The sequence below is a fragment of the Globicephala melas genome, chromosome 1 (genome assembly GCF_963455315.2).
Source record: "Globicephala melas chromosome 1, mGloMel1.2, whole genome shotgun sequence".
Lineage (NCBI taxonomy): Eukaryota > Metazoa > Chordata > Mammalia > Artiodactyla > Delphinidae > Globicephala > Globicephala melas.
This window is the reverse complement of record NC_083314.1, coordinates 186,960,656-186,976,655: the sequence shown is the minus strand read 5'-3', so window position 1 is coordinate 186,976,655 and position 16,000 is coordinate 186,960,656. Positions and strand designations below refer to the sequence as shown.

At 64.2% G+C, this 16,000-nt stretch overlaps 1 protein-coding gene across 1 annotated transcript; it reads left to right on the top strand.

Moving 5' to 3' along the window:
* The first annotated feature begins 2,728 nt into the window (after positions 1–2,728).
* Positions 2,729–13,559, top strand: GABRD (gamma-aminobutyric acid type A receptor subunit delta). The gene is made up of 9 exons (XM_030865890.2): positions 2,729–2,914; positions 8,904–9,016; positions 9,316–9,383; positions 9,481–9,701; positions 10,856–10,938; positions 11,314–11,451; positions 12,062–12,217; positions 12,429–12,640; positions 12,866–13,559. Exons 1-9 carry the CDS (start codon positions 2,847–2,849, stop codon positions 13,148–13,150), a joined length of 1,344 nt encoding a protein of 447 aa, XP_030721750.1. The 5' UTR covers positions 2,729–2,846; the 3' UTR covers positions 13,151–13,559.
* Positions 13,560–16,000: the final 2,441 nt, after the last annotated feature.

Sequence of the window (16,000 nt, the reverse complement as noted above, 5' to 3'; positions counted from 1 at the left end):
GCTGCCCCGCATAGGCTTCTCCCCATCCTGGGACGGCTGGAGCTTGTCTGGGTGGAGCGGAAGATGAGGGCCCCGAGACCGACTAGTGACACATCAGGGGAATGCGACCGAGGCTCAGGAGTGCGACAAGCTAATTCTCAAAACACTCGAGGAAGGAAAAAGGAAAATGCCCATTCTTGAGATCCAAACTGAAGCCAACTAGCAACAAAACAGAACTAAAATAAAGCTTGCAGACTCTGGGGAAGAAATTAAGCATTTTGATTTGAGGTCAGTGAACAGCCGGGCATCCTAGAGGGAGCTGTGAAGGATGGGCGGTATCACGGGTCCCCGGGGCGTGCAGGTCGCTTCCTTACCTCTTTCTCTGTCCTGGCTTTGAAACGTGCTTCTCTCCAGGGCTCGAGGAAGGAAAGGTGATTCGATGGTACGTAGCGCCCAGGGCTGCGGCTGAGAGGCCTGTATGGGAGTCCTCCAGCGAAGCTCAGTACTAATGCTGGGCCTCAGATAGCAGACGAGGGTGTGGAAAATGGCAATAATCTGGTTCACCCTGAACCAACTGAATCAAGTGATTCAAGGTCGGCAATATTTCTCAGAGGCTATCAGCACCTGGATCTTCTCAGATCCAAGAAAAGAGTGTGACAGTGAACCCAGAGAAAGCGCTGGAGCCTGGACCAGCACAGAGACCAGAGCTTGGGCCTGAAACACAGGAGAGCGAGCGCTGTGCGTGCTCCCGAGCGCTTCGGGGTCTGACCACAGCAGCTGTGCTGGCTTTTGGTGGCTCTGAGCCTAATTTCCCTGCATTTATTAAGCATCTATCGTACACCAGAGGCTGTTAGACACGAGGGCTGCTCTAGAGAAGCAGACAGACTAGATCCTAATCTAGCAGAAGAATAATGAACACAACCCTCGTGAGGCTCCAGGCCCTCACGCCGTGCCAGGCCCCACTCTCCGCACTTTCTTGTGGGTTAACTCCTCAACCTCCCATCAAGCCTGCGCAGGAGGACAAATGGGAATGTGTCCGGAGACACGCCCAGAGCACACGCTCACACACACAGCAGGACAGTGCTTCCACGTACCCAGAGGACGCACCCGAGGGACCAGGGGACCCTCCAGGGGGGCATTTTTGCTGGGACCTGCCTGACTGTCTTAGAGCTCATTGCTGGCTCTAGGAAAGAAGGCTGAGACCCAGCCCCCTTGATCTGTGGCCCTCAGGATTGGGCTAGAAATTCCCAGCAGCAAAGCCCTTTCTTTTCTTTTCTTTTTTTTTAGTATATTTATTTATTTATTTATTTATTTTTTTTGCGGTACGTGGGCCTCTCACTGTTGTGGCCTCTCCCATTGCAGAGCACAGGCTCCGGATGCGCAGGCTCAGCGGCCATGGCTCACGGGCCCAGCCGCTCCGGCATGTGGGATCTTCCCGGACCGGGGCACGAACCCGTGTCCCCTGCATTGGCAGGCGGACTCTCAACCACTGCGCCACCAGGGAAGCCCTATTTGTTTATTTATTTATGGCTGCGTTGGGTCTTTGTTGCTGCGCGCGGGCTTTCTCTCTAGTTGTGGCGAGCGGGGGCTTCTCTTGTTGCGGAGCACGGGCTCTAGGTACACAGGCTTCAGTAGTTGTGGCACATGGGCTCAGTAGTTGTGGCTCGCGGGCCTAGTTGCTCCGCGGCATGTGGGATCTTCCCGGACCAGGACTCGACCCCGTGTCCCCCGCACTGGCAGGTGGATTCTTAACCACTGCGCCACCAGGGAAGCCCCAGCAAAGCTCTTTCTACACTCCCCATCGCCTGCCCCGCACCTGCTCTGGCCAGTGTCAACAGTCACGCACAGGACTCAACCCACTCCAGGACCAGTTTGCCCATTTTTAAGTGTTTTCATGAGACGTTCGTTTTCGGTCGTGAACTGGTACCGAGTCCAGAAGTGAATGAATGAGACCAAACGAGAAGAGTTTGTGGTCAGCTTTTTTGGAGAAACTGTGTAGAGTTTTATGTTCAGAGGAGTCACAGTAGAGAATACGGAGACCTTGGCTTTCTTGGTGGTTCGCTGGGGGTGGCGGTGGGGTGAGGTAGGGGTGTCGTCTCGTCAGAGTCCAGCCGTCGGCCTGCGGGCAGGTGTGATGGAGCCTGACCCGCCAGGCAGAGAAGTCACTGCGCCCCGCGACCAGAGCGGGGTTTGACCACAGACCTGCGGGCAGCGAAGCGACCACGCCTGCTCTCACCGCCCACCCGACGGAGGGTGGGCGAGGCGCAAGCGCCAGGGTCTTGGAAGGAGCTGCCGGTGCTGGGGGGGGGGCGTCTCGCCCGGTAGAAGCTGAAGGCTTCTGGGGCGCTGGCACCCTCCTCCCCCCGAACCAGCTCCCGAGGACCCGTGACCCCCACAAATAGCCCATCGCAGACTCCGCCCCAGGGACGAGGTTCTGGCGCGCCCGTCGGTCCGCAGGCGCCTGGCCGGCAGCGAGAGGCCGCGTCCACGCGGGTCCTGCGCCTGAGTCGCCTCCCGGATAGACGCGCGGAGGGACCCTTTACGGCTGGCAAGGGCAGCGGCGCTGGGACGGGGAGTGCCGGACCCCCGGCCGGGGGCGCGGGGGTGTGGCGGAGGCGGGAGGGGAGCTGCAGGCGGGGCGGCCGGAGCTGGAGGGGGAGGGCGGGAGGGGGCCGTGCCGCGCGGCGCGGGGCGGGGCGGCTCCGGGCTCGCCGCTCCGTCCGCCCTCGCGCCCGCGCCGCGCGCCCTCCCGCTCCCGCCCTCTTGTGCCGCCGCCGCCGCGGCCGCCGGCTAAGCAACTTCTCGAGCTCCCGCGACCGGCCGGACCCCGGCGCCGGCCCCGGCCCAGCGCCCAGCCGGCCGAGGCCATGGACGCGCTGGCCTGGCTGCTGCCCCCGCTTCTGCTGCTCTGCGCGCAGCAGCACCGCGGCACCAGGTGAGCGAGCGCCGGGTCCGCGCTGCGCCGGGCCGCCCTCGGTGGGGAGTCCCGCGCCGGCCAAGCCCCGGCTGCCGGGATGGAGCCCCGTGCGAACCCATGCTCTTCAGGGGCCCGCGTCTTCCCGCACCCACAGGCTCCCACCGTGTCTGTCCCCCATCCCCCCATGACTCCCCCACCCCGTCTCCCCCGCGGGCCCTCCTCTCCGAACTCGCCGCGGAGATGCCCTTGGGCGCGGGCAGCGGCGATGTTCTAGGTTCTGGCAGCCCCGCCGCCCCGGTGCTGTCCGCCGTCCCGGTGCTGAACCCGCGCCGCAGGGCCGGTCGAGGGCGTCAGAGCCGCTCGCAGTTTGCCCCGGTGCCCGGGCTCGCCTGCTGAGCTCGGGTTCCTCGCCCCAGCCGGCACTTGGCCGATCCCTGGCTGGCTGGTGCCCTTCCAGGCGCGGTCTGAGCTCTCAGCAGGGCCCCAGCTTCAGGCAGGAAGAAAGGAGGGGTCCGGAGAACACGGGAGAGGAGGCTGCTCCCCTCCCTCGGGCACCAGCTTCCGTTGCCTTTAGCAGTCTGGGGTGGACACGAAGGCGCGTCCTCATGGCAGGTGTGGCTGTGGACCTCCCTTCTGGGACCATTTCTAATGCCATCCGACTGCAGGGTATGCGAGTGGGGGAGCCAGGTGCCCCTGGCAGGGGACAGACTCCGGATTTCTTTTTAACTGTCAGGAGAGGGGATGAGGTGCCCTGTCTTCCCCCACAAAGGCAGAGGCTAAGAAGAAAGGTGCCTGTGCCGAGGCTCCCTCGCTCTTGGCTCCCAGGGGCCAGCATGGTCCCAGCTCGCTTTTCACGTCTCTGCAGACTGGACTTGAGGTGGGCCCCGGGCTGCCCAGCATCCTGACCACTGAGTCTGGTTACCAGCCATAGGCGTTGTGAGGGGCCTTTTTGAAAATCACCTTGGTGCCAGGGTTGCAGGAAAAAACAGAGCAGAAACATCTCTCCCTGCCCCTTCCCCCCAGCATTCCAGACTTTGTGGTCAACCAACTGAGGTCGAAGACTTTAAAAGCCAGAAATCGTTGAACACTGGCCTGTGTTGTGGCTGTAGTCACTTGGACAACACGTAACACGGCTCTGTGTGTGTGTGGTCAGAGCTTACTTGTTGGTGGGTGGAGGGCAGAGTGTGGCTTTGGTTGTAGACCTGGCTGTCATGTCACAGTCACGGGCAGTGCCCGTGTGGCCCCTGTCCCGGGGCCTTGTTCTGTATCAAGCCCAATGGGCTGTTCTCCTCTCTCCTCTTCCTGCTTCACGGTCCCAGAAAGGGCGAAGCGCTGAGGTGTGGCTGTGGAGGGATGTGCTGGGGGCCGGGGGTCAGCCGCCGGCTCAGGCCCACAGCTGCGCACCGCAGTTCTGAAATCCAAGTTGCTCTGAGCCCCAAGTGTTTGTCCAAGTTTGACACCAACACTCAGTTGGCGGCAAAGCCTGCCTTGCTTGTTTTGTCTGTATCCACGCTACTCATGAGGCATATTTATACATTTCCTGCTGGAAAATTCTCCAGACACACCCCTCCCCAAGTCCATGAGTGCGTTATATTGCCTTTCTAAAATCTGCAGTGTTTTGAACTCCTACCCCATCTGGCTCCTGGGTTGTTGGGCAAGGGGCGAGCCTGTCTGCCTGTGTAGGAAGGCCGAGGCCCCGGTTGGGACGAGCGCCTCTGGGCTTTGGGGGCCTTCGGGGCCTCTTTTCCCATCTGCTCTGCGTCCCTCCGCTCAGATACCAGGGCGACAGTGGCTTCCCTTCCCTCGTGCCCACCCCGGGGCGGTGTGAGGGGACATCGGGGCGAATGGAAGGGCCTCTTTGTTGCCGCCCCTCAGCCCAGGTCCTGGGGCTGCTGGTGGGATAAGAAGGGAGTGGGCCGTGCAGCGTTTGTGGGTCGGGTCACGGCCACGCTTCCCTGAGCCGCTCACGCAGCGGCCGCCCGAGCTCGCCGGCTGCCTCCCCGAGTGGGTGGCCTTCCGGGGCTGCCGGCACCCCCGTCTCCCTGGAGAAGCTGTGCCTGCGGCTCCTGCCTCGCCCTCACCTCCCGTGAGCACGATCGTCGTGGTGTTCGCCTTGGTAACTGAGGTGCCGGCGCTGCAGCGGCTGCTCTAAAAGCAGAGCTGTCAGGGATCCGTGGGCTTCGTGCGCGCAGGGTCCGGGGTGGGGGGTGGGAGGATCCTGGGGCTGGTGCCTGCTGCCTCGTTCAGCTACACCCACCTTCCCTTCCCATCCCCAGGGGCACAGGCAAGTGACAGGGGTGGGGCTTCTCTCAGGGGGGCCTGACGGCACCCAGGAGCAGCCCCGGGAGGGCGGAAGCTGCCTGTGATTTCACGGCACCTGCTTTGTCCCACGAGCTCGAGCCTGGTGTGTCTCTGAGCTTCTGTTCCTCTAATGAAACCCCAACCCTAGGCCACCGCCGGCTTCCAGGGCCATCAGAGGAGTTAGACGCTCCCTCCCGGAACGCGGGTCAGAGTCCCAACATTCTGACCCCATGCAGAGCCCCCCATGGACCAGGTACCCCGCCTGCCCCACTGACTCTACCTGAACCAGTGGAGGAGGGTAGGGCCCTCCAGGACCCAGAGCACCATATAGCCCCGCCTCCAGCCCCCGCATCCCTTCGCAGCTGCAGAAGCGGCCACCTTGTCCCAGGTGAGATGTGGCACTGCAGGAGGCTGTTCCCTTCTCACCCCTGGAGACGGCAGAGCTGAGAACCCACCAGTGTCCTGACACTTTCAGGCGAGCTTCATGGTGGGCGCTGCCCTTGCCCTTGCCTCTGTGCCCCTGAGCGTGTGTGAGGCCCTGGCCCAGGACAGGTGTGCTCACCTGTGCCACCAGCCCAAGGCCGGGAAGGGTGGTGTCTCCTGATGGCCTGGCTCCAAGCAGGCCAGCGGCTGGGCCGGTCCGAAAGTAAAGCCTCATTCCAGTCCCTTTGTGTCTGGCCTTCAGGGTGAACCCCGTTTGCGTTTCTAATTGTGCTTTACGTGGGGCCAGGGCTGCATTTAATTCCTTCTTTGACTTTGTTACCAAAGCACCTGCCCTGTCTACACGCTCTACCCAGCCTTCACCTGGAGGGACCCCGTGGGCCTGCGGGGAGAGCGGGTTTCGCAGGCCTCACCAGCTGAGGACCTCCTGGGTCACGTTCAGCCTTCCTCATGGGCCAGTATGTGGAACAGACGAGGGGCCCAGGTGCCCTTGCCGGCGTTTCCCAAGCCCCGGCAGCCCGAGGCCTTCTTGAAGCCCCTGAGAGGACGGCGTCCCGGGGCCAGTCCAGCTGGATACCGAGCTCCACCAACTCAGCGGCAGAACTTGCTCCCGGCCCCTCCCTCCACTGACCCTCCCTCGGTCTGGACCAGGCCCCTTTCTGTCTCCATGGCCCGTCCAGCCCATCATCCCCCCAACCTCCACGATGGCCCCAGTTTATCCCCCCTATTCCCTCAGGACACTTCCCATGCCGCTCCCTCACAGGCATCCAGGTTTAATCTAATTAATCGAGCAGCTCCTTGTTCGGAGTGCCGGTTTCCCCTTGACCCCGGAGGAGCCCCACGGTCCCCCCTCCACACTCTCTGCCCCATGCCTGCCACCGCCCTGTGGGCCCCTCCCAGACCCCACCACGTGGAGCCCTCGGCTGCCTCCTGCCTCTTGCCTCGGCCCAGACTCACTTTGTCTCTCTTTGGGCTGTGATGTCACTTTCTCGGGGAGGCTGTCCCTTTCTCCCCAGCCAGAGGGCTCCTGACCTCCCCTTCCCGTGACCGTCTTCATGCTCAAAGCCCCTCGCTTTGCCACCCCTTGCAGACGCTGACCTCTGGCCGCGGCTGTCCTGGCCCGGCTCGGTCACATCTCTGGAACAGGGCAGCACCAAGGGTCGCACTAGCCAGATGGAGGCGTGGCCGAATAAATGCGTGATCAGGGCAGCTTCCTTCAGGGGCCCGGGGCAGGGCCGGGGGGGGGGAGGGGGCCCGGGGCAGGGCCGGGGGGGGGGAGGGGCCCCGGGGCAGGGCCGGGGGGGGGGGGAGGGAGGGGGCCCGGGGCAGAGCCAGGGGAGGGAGGGGGCCCGGGGCAGGGCCGGGGGGGGGAGGGGGCCCGGGGCAGGGCCGGGGGGGGGGGGAGGGAGGGGGCCCGGGGCAGAGCCAGGGGAGGGAGGGGGCCCGGGGCAGGGCCGGGGGGGGGAGGGGGCCCGGGGCAGGGCCAGGGGAGGGAGGGGGCCCGGGGCAGGTTCAGGGGAGGCGGGGGGGATCAGCGCGGGGACATGGGGGGCAGAGTGAGCGCTGGAGCAAGAGGTGGGACGGATGGCAGAGGGTCTGGAGGGTCAAGCGGGCGTCTAAGAGGGCGAGGCTGGAGTGCAGGAGTCGGGGGCAGTAGCAGCTGGAGGCAGGCAGGAGGCTGGGGCCATGGCGGCGGGGGACGCGGTCTGCGGTGGCCCAAGTGGGGGGTGGTGGGGGGCGGGGCACAGGCTGCGCCGACAGGCTCAGCGGTAGCCGGTCCCACGTCCGGAGGGGAGGGGTGGGGTGGCCAGCGGCAGCACCGCGGGAGCCCAGAGGGGTCAGCGGTCTCGTCACGGTGGCCAAAACGGCCCAGAGTGGGGCGCCTGGGCACACAGCCACGCCGGACTCTGGGGAGAGGAAGGAATGGCCTCAGAGCTCCCAGCTGCTCTGCACCCACATCGGCTCCCCTGCGGGCTCTGGAGGGGCTCAGGCCCCAGGTGCCCTGGAGGCCTTCTCTGCCCACTGGGGACAGCAGTGATTCAGAGGAAAACAAGAGGCTTCCTCCTGAATGTCCCTCCTCGTTCCCTGCTGTCAGGTTTAGGAGAAATCCTGCCCGCCCGTCCCCACCTGCTGTGGCCTGGAGGAGCAAGGGTGTGTGAGGTTCCCGGGGCTGCTGTAACAAGCGACCACAAGCTGGGGGGCTTGAAACAGGGGGGATTTATTCTCTCGTAATTCTGGAGGCCCGAAGTCTGAAGCCAAGGTGTCGGCAGGGTCCATGCCTCTCTGCAGCCTCTGGTGCTGCCGGAGTCCCTGGTGTCCCTTGGCTTGTGGCCGCATCACTCCAATCCCTGCCTCTGCGGTCACGTGGCTTCTCCCCGTGTGTCCATTTCCTTTTCTTCTAAGGACACCAGTCATGGATTTAGGGCCCACCCTAGTCTAGCATTTCATCTTAACTAATTACATCTGCAAAGCCCCTGTCTCCCAATAAGGTTCCATTCTGGGGTTCTGGGTGGACATGAATTTGGGGGCGCTGTTTCCCAGAGGGCGAGCAGAAGAAGGGGGATGGGCAGAGCCACTGGGGGGCTTCCAGCAGTCGGCGTGTGCGGGCCACGAGACGCCTGTGTCGTTGGGTCCCCGTGCGGCCCCACCAGGGACAAACACGACCAGCACAGGCTGTCAGTGAGGTTAATCTGAAACCAGGGCGCGTGGCCCCCAGCTGCTCCGGGGTCAGGCTAAGCCCCGGAGGCACGTGGCAATTTGGGGAGATCTGGAGACTGCCTGGGAAGGGACGGAGAGCAGGAGGCCGGCCTGCCAGCCTCCCCACGGGCCCTCGGCCTGGACCTGGGTCCCGGGTTTGGGACCTCACCCTCTGTCTCCCTCTCCCCAGCCTTCAGCCTCCTGGTCACAAGTCTTTTCTCCCAAGTCACCTCTTACAGGACACATTGCCCTCAGAAGCTGAAAGGGAGGCCATGTGCTCTTGTTGGGGGACCCCAGGGGTGGGGATGCTGGGTGGTTATGGAGGGACCTGGGTGGCCTCCCTCAGGGCCGAGTGAGTGGGATGTAAGCTGAGCATAGAGGCCAGTGGAAGACGCCCAGGAGTCCTGGGCTCTGCACCTCCCGGGGGCTCCCTGTGTCCGGCGTGAGTGCCTGGGACTGGTCAGGTCCAGCCCGCAGGGCCTCCCCCCTGTCCACCCCTGGCCTAGGTGCCCAGGACAGGCTCTGTCCCTGGCACCCTGCCTGTGACCAGAGGGCCTTGCGTTTCCAGGGCAATGAATGACATTGGCGACTATGTCGGCTCCAACCTGGAAATATCCTGGCTCCCCAACCTGGACGGCTTGATAGAGGGCTACGCCCGCAACTTCCGGCCTGGCATCGGAGGTGAGAGTGGCCGTCGGGCTCGGGCAGACCCTGGGTCTAGTGCGGGTGTGAGCCCTGCTTGGCTCTGGGCTGGCGCAGAGGCCCGCTCCCCTGAGGGGCGTGCCCGAGCTCCTGCACCAGCCCCCAGGGAAACGGCTAGGAAGGTGGATCTGCTCAGGCCGCAGGCTGGCCTTCCCTGCAAAGCCCCTGGCTGTTACCTGTCCCGCCTTCTGGGGCATTCGCTGGCCTGGCTGAGCGGCTGGGGGTGCCGGGCCCTGGCCTCAGCCCCACGTGCCTCGGGCCTGGCTCCTTCCTCGCAGGCCCCCCTGTGAACGTGGCACTCGCCATCGAGGTGGCCAGCATCGACCACATCTCTGAGGCGAACATGGTAGGTCCCACCGGCCTCCGCCCCGCCCCCGGCCGCGTGCCCCAGGAGCGAGCGGAGGGGCTGACGGCCGGGCCTCTGCGTCCCCCCACCCCCGCAGGAGTACACCATGACGGTGTTTCTGCATCAGAGCTGGCGCGACAGCAGGCTGTCCTACAACCACACCAACGAGACTCTGGGCCTGGACAGCCGCTTCGTGGACAAGCTGTGGCTCCCTGACACCTTCATTGTGAACGCCAAGTCCGCCTGGTTCCACGATGTGACGGTGGAGAACAAGCTCATCCGGCTGCAGCCCGACGGGGTGATTCTCTACAGCATCCGGTGAGCCCAGCCGGCTGCCTGCCCACCCACCCCCCACGGAGCGCACCGCTGGGAGCTGGGGGGATGGGGGTGGGGGGTGGCGGTATTTATATCCCCCGGCAACCAGCAGCTGCGCAGGAAGCCGAGGTTGCTGGCCGGAAGCCAGCAGAGGCCGCTATTTGGCTAACGCGTGCCCTTGTCTTTTTAAATTGAGGTGAAGTTCACATAACATCAAATCAAGCATTAAAAGTGAACAATTCCGTGACACTTAGCACACTCCCCATGTTGTGCAAACATCACCTCTACCCACTTGCAATGTATTTCGCCCGAAAGGAGACCCCGTGCCCGTTAGCAGTCACTCCCCGTCTCCCCTCTCCAGCTCTGCAAACTGCCAGTCGGCTTTCTAGCTTCGTGGATTTGCCTAGCACATTGCACACAAAAGTAATCATACGCTACGTGACCCTTTGAGTCTCCTGTTTTTCACTTAGCATAGGGTTTTCGAGATTCATCTATGCTGTGACATTTGTCAGAATTTCCTGCCTTTTGATGGCAGAGTGACATCCCATTGCATGGATACGCCAGTTTTGTGTATCCGCTCCTCCATGGATGGACAGCTGTGCTGGTTCCACATTTGACTGTTGTGAGCTGTGCTGCTGTGAACACACGTGTACGTGTATTGGTTTGAATGTGTGTTTTCTGACACATGCCTTTTAAAAGTGGACTTAATTGCCAACACTTTAAAGATCAGGAGATTTACATAAGAATCTAAATTCTCTTGGAAAACCAGCACACTCGGCAACACCAGCCTTTTCCCAGGCTGCATGATCAGTGGGGACGCCTAGAGGCCGTCCCCAGGGGCAGACCAGGGGGCTCGGGCTGGACCCGCCTTCTTGGCCGCCGGCTTAGCCAGCCAGCTGTTCTGAAGGACGAGGAAAGTGAATGAAATCCGGTTCTTGATCCCTGAAGACTCACAGATATCTGTAACGTGGCCACAGTTTCCAATTTCCACCCAAATGCCAGCAGCTTGCCGGCAAGACCAAAGGCAGCCTGCTGCCGCCCCGTGAGGAGGCCGTACTGGCCGGTGCAGGAGCGTCTCGGCCATGTTGGGCCAGAGAGACGCCGGCTGCCGGGGGCTGGCCTCATCCTGGGAACCCACCGGTGTGTTGTCTGGGCAGAATCACCTCCACGGTGGCCTGTGACATGGACCTGGCCAAGTACCCCATGGACGAGCAGGAGTGCATGCTGCACCTGGAGAGCTGTGAGTGCGGGGCGGCGGGGCGGGGGCGGGGCGGAAACAGAAGGACGAGAAGGAAGAGAGGGGGCCGGAAGGCCCTCCTGCTGCGGGTCAGCGCCCTGCCCAGGACAGCCGGCCCTGGAGCCCAGACAAGACACGTGCCTGTGTCACTGGGCCAGCATGGCGGCCCCTGCGGGTCACCCTGGCAAGGGCGACCTGCCCTTTGGCCAGCTCATCTGGCCTTGCCCACCTTTCCGAGGTGCCAGGCGTGGGCCCGGGCCTCCTTGCTCCCTGCCTCTGTGTATCGGGCTCCCAGCACAGGCAGGGCAGTCCTGTGAGGGCTGCCAGGGGCCTGGGAGGGGGCGCCAGGCTCTGCGGCCCATGTGGGCTCTCCTGCAGACGGCTACTCGTCCGAGGACATCGTCTACTACTGGTCCGAAAACCAGGGGCAGATCCACGGGCTGGACAGGCTGCAGCTGGCCCAGTTCACCATCACCAGCTACCGCTTCACCACGGAGCTGATGAACTTCAAATCGGGTAACGCGGCCTCTCGCGGCCTCTTCCCTGTGAGCCCCGCCGGTGGCTTTCTAGTGCTTTCTGCAGAGCCGCTAGCCAGCCCCGAGGGCCCCCGGAGGCTGCAACTGGAAAACCGCTGGTCGGCGCAGCCTGTGCCTGGCCGAGCCGCTCGGGACGAGCCCTAGCGCGGGCCCGGGTCAGGTTTCCTCCGCCTTACTCCTCGCTTCTTCATTGCTTCCCGGGGTTCGAGGGGTGCCGGGGGGCTCCAGGGCCAAGCCTGTGTTGGCTCCCGGCCCCTCCCGCCCCTGCTGCCCGGTCATCGGAGCCAGCGAGCCCAGGCTGGCTCTTTCCTCGAGCTGGGCTGTGCACAAGCAGGGCAGGAGAGGGGTGCACTGCGCTCTGGGAGGGGCCCACGGGCCAGCAGCAAGGCCGGAATCTTTCTCCTCTCCCTCCTCTGGTGGCCCTGCCGCAGGGCCGGCCCCTCTCCTGACCCATCAGGCTGTGGGGGGAGGTGGGCACAAGGGTCTTCCTCTCTTTGGAGGCCGGCAGTGGCCCCAGTTCCCGCTCAGCGCCCCTCTCCCCGAGCACTGCCCTGGGTGGTGGGCCTGGTGCTAACGGGGGTCTCCGGCAGCCGGCCAGTTCCCCCGGCTCAGCCTGCACGTCCACCTCCGGAGGAACCGGGGCGTCTACATCATCCAGTCCTACATGCCCTCCATCCTCCTGGTCGCCATGTCCTGGGTCTCCTTCTGGATTAGCCAGGCCGCAGTGCCCGCCAGGGTGTCTCTAGGTACGGGGCCCTGGCCTCTCCCCCGCGGGAGCTGGTGGAAGGAGGGAGTCTGGGAGCAGGGCCCTAACCCCACTTGTCCTGAGCACAGACCTTGCCTTGCAGTCCCTCGGGCCCACTGTCCTGGGGCAGTGGCCAGCCGGGCCGGGCCTGGTGACAGGAGCCTGACCTGCACCCGGGTGGGTTCCAGTAGTGACACCACCTGTCCCCACAGGCATCACCACGGTGCTGACCATGACCACGCTGATGGTCAGTGCCCGCTCCTCCCTGCCGCGGGCGTCGGCCATCAAGGCGCTGGACGTGTACTTCTGGATCTGCTACGTCTTTGTGTTTGCCGCCCTGGTGGAGTACGCCTTCGCCCACTTCAACGCTGACTACCGGAAGAAGCAAAAGGCCAAGGTCAAGGTCAAGGAGCAGAGGGTCGAGGTGAGGCTGGGGGTGGGGTGGGGTTCTCACGTTCAGGACGAAGGACAGCGCCCCCGCCCAGCACCAGGAAGGGTCAGCATTGCCGGCGGGGCAGGGGGCACTTTTTCCTGTGCTCAGCCTGGGACCCTCTGCCACCTGCTCTACCAATAGAGCCGCTGGCCTGGGCTGGGGGTCCTGCCCCTCGCTCGCCAGCCACTCAGCCTGTCCCTCCCCCTCCCCACACAGATGGACGTGAAGAATGCCATCGTGCTCTTCTCCCTTTCGGCCGCGGGCGTCACCCAGGAGCTGGCCGCGTCCCGCCGGCAGTGCCGCGCGCCCGGGAACCTCATGGGTTCCTACAGGTCGGTGGAGGTGGAGACAGAGGAGACGAAGAAACAGGGGGCCCCGGGGGGCCTCCGTGCGCTTTTCAAGCCCATCGACGCGGACACCATTGACATCTATGCCCGTGCCGTGTTCCCCGCGGCCTTCGCCGCCGTCAACGTCATCTACTGGGCCGCATACGCCATGTGAGGCCGGCTTCGCAGGTCCCATGCCTGGGACCTCCTGGGGGAAGGACCCCCGGGGGGCTCTGCGTGTTTCACAGGGGGGAGGACCACGGGCCACATAAAAGGAGAGGAAGGCCTCAGCCTCGCTCAGCACCCCCAGGCTCTGTCCCCACCCTCACCCGGACCCCTGGTCTGCAGAAGACGGCCCAGCAGCCCAGCCTCCTGACCTGGGAGCCAGGCAGGCACCGGGCCCCAGGGAGCTTTGCGTCTGACTCGGAAAAGGATCCTGGTTCTGGGACTTAGCTCTGTGGGTTTGGACCACGGAGGGGGAGGAGGCCGGGCATGGAAGGTGCGCACCTTCTCGGTGAGAAAGCGGGAAGGCCTTTGGTCCCAGCATGAAGTAAAACGGAGCCTTTGGCCACTGCTTAAATTCACTGTGGCCTCCTCTGCTGGAACCTGGAAGGCTCTCCTCCCACTAGCTCGACGGGCTCAGGACAGAGGGACTTGGGGACCGAGACTTGAGGACAGAGGGGCTGGGGGGAGGCACGGGCGCTGGAAGAGTCACTCACCCCCAGTCCCTTGGGTGCATGGCCGGGGGTGCCACCTCAGTGCCTTCTGTACGTGGTGATGGGAGAACAGAGACCACCAAGTCCCCATGAACACCCAGCCCCTCCCACATCTGCTGCCACCACAGGGTGGTAGCACAGGGTGACGGCACAAGGTGACAGGGTCGCAGCTCTCAGCAAGGGGCCCGGGTCACCCCTGCACCAGAGTAGGGCAGGTCCTCGCACTCAGAGGGGACAGAGGCGACTAGAGGGGCGGCTGTGCAGCCGAGCTGGGTCGGGAATGCCAGGCCCAGTGCCCTGCTGTGATCAGCCAGGCCACGACCCCGCTGGCCCTGAGGTGCCCCCGCGAACCACCTCGAGGGGCGTGTGACGGTGACTTTGTGGGAATCAGAAAGTGTGCCCTGCTGGGCCACCTGCCCAGGGTGTGCTCTGTCCCCAGGCCACGGGAGCGGGCGCGGGGGCTGCTCACCCACTGCAGGGCTTAGCTGGCAGAGTGACCCCTGAGGCCAGGTGGTCCAGCCAGGGCTGCAGGGCCCAGCGGCCCCCCACGGGAGCAGCCGTGTCCGAGGCCTGCCTCCCACCCAGGGCTCACACCTCGAGCTCAAAGGCCCCTTACCTCCTGAGGACGCCTCCTTGCGTCAGGCTGCCCCTTGGGCCCCTGCTCTAAAGGACTAGGCTGCAGGGCTGGGCAGGCTCATCCCAGGGGGCAGGACCGCCCAGGGAGCGGGGCCTCCGGGCCCCAGAGCGAGTGACGTGGGAGCAGCAGGAAGCAGGTGGCCGAGACGCAGCAGAGCCTGGCTCTGGGTCGGCCAGGGCCCCAGGCCACGCCTGCCCAGCTCCGACAAGAGGCCAGTGACGTCTCTTTCTCCCCTTCCCAGATGGGCGCCCTCTGGCCTGTGTGTCTCCAGCAGCGTCCCTGCTCCCTCCTCCTGGAAAAGGGAGAGTGGCCCGGGGATGGGACGTCCAGGCCCCGACAGCGTCCTGAGGCTACTGGGCTGGGCCCGAGACCACCCACAGCACCCCCCGCCCCCGGCACCCGGGGTCCTGCCCTAAGGCCTGCCTTCCACTGGGGCCTCTGGCGGATGCGCGGGTGGGTTCAAGGTTCCCAGAACCGCTGTGCTCACCTGGGGCCGCTGCCAGGACCCTGCCCACCCCGGGGCCCGCCTCCCCCCGCCTTCTTCATGGCTCGCAGGCTGCCCTCCTTCTGCCGCACGGTGCCCACAGGGAGCTATTTCAAGCTGGGCTTTGTGGCCGCCTTGGGCGCCCACGCAGCGAGGCCCGCCCGGGCAGGAGCCTTCGCTCGGTTCTGCAAGCGGCAGTCACTCCCTCTAGCCGGCAGCTGCTGTTTCTGCCCGCGTGTTTCCAGGGCCAGGAAGAGGGGCGGGAAGGGCTGACGCTCTTTAAATGCGAGTTCTGTTCCGGTGCTGATGGCACGAGCAGATTGAAGGCCAGGGCGGATCAAGGTTTGCAGCTGAGAGGAGCTGGCTTGGGCAGGGGTGGCAGCGCTTCCTGAGCCGGGGCACCTGGGCCAGGTGGCCGGGTGGGGCGGTGGCCTGGGCTCTGCGTGCGCCTCATCCCAGCAGGGACGGTCTTTGGCGGCTGGCAGCTTCCTTGTCTGTGTTCTCCTGTGGAGGCCGGGCTGCGTGTGCTGCCCACGTAGACTCCTAAATGCTCCCCTGAGCCTGGGACAGCTTCTTCCCCGAGGCTGGAGGGGACAGGGCCCCAGGTCCCTTCCGTCCCCTGTAGCAGGGGGAAGACCAGCACGGACCCCTCCCCCTTCCAGTGAGGCACAAGGCTCACCGTGCGCAGCCCACACCTGGGGGCGCCGTTTGGGTTCCCTCAAAAGCAGAGCTCGAGACAAGGACCTGGTAGAGGGAGTTTATTTGGGGGGAAATTAGTTTCCTGGAGTGGCCGTAGCAAAGTGCCACAGACTGGGAGGCTTAAAGCAACAGAGATTCAGGGAACTCCCTGGCGGTCCAGTGGTTAGGACTCTGCACTTTCACTGCTGTGGCCCGGGTTTGATCCCTGGTTGAGGAACTAAGATCCCACAAGCCACACAGCACGGCCAAAAAAGAAAAGAAAAAGAAAAACTCATGCTCTTACAGTTCTGGAGGCCAGGAGTCCAAGATGCAGTGTGGGAAGGCTGGGCTCCTGGAGGCTCTGACGGCAAGCCTGCCCCTGGCCTCTCCCCAGTTCCTGGCACTGTTGGCAATTCTGGGCGCCCCTCGGCTTGATGGACGCATCACCCCATCTCTGCCTCTGTCATCACGTGGCTTCTCTCTGTGTGTCCCTCCTCTTCTCATAAAGGT

What these genes read in the sequence shown, in the direction of transcription:
- GABRD (XM_030865890.2), top strand. Translation starts at nt 2,847, where the DNA reads ATGGACGCGCTGGCCTGGCTGCTGCCCCCGCTTCTGCTGCTCTGCGCG. An exon ending in CTTCCGGCCTGGCATCGGAG is followed by an intron (nt 9,017 to 9,315) that starts GTGAGAGTGGCC and finishes CCTTCCTCGCAG; the next exon opens with GCCCCCCTGTGAACGTGGCA. An exon ending in ACATCTCTGAGGCGAACATG is followed by an intron (nt 9,384 to 9,480) that starts GTAGGTCCCACC and finishes CCACCCCCGCAG; the next exon opens with GAGTACACCATGACGGTGTT.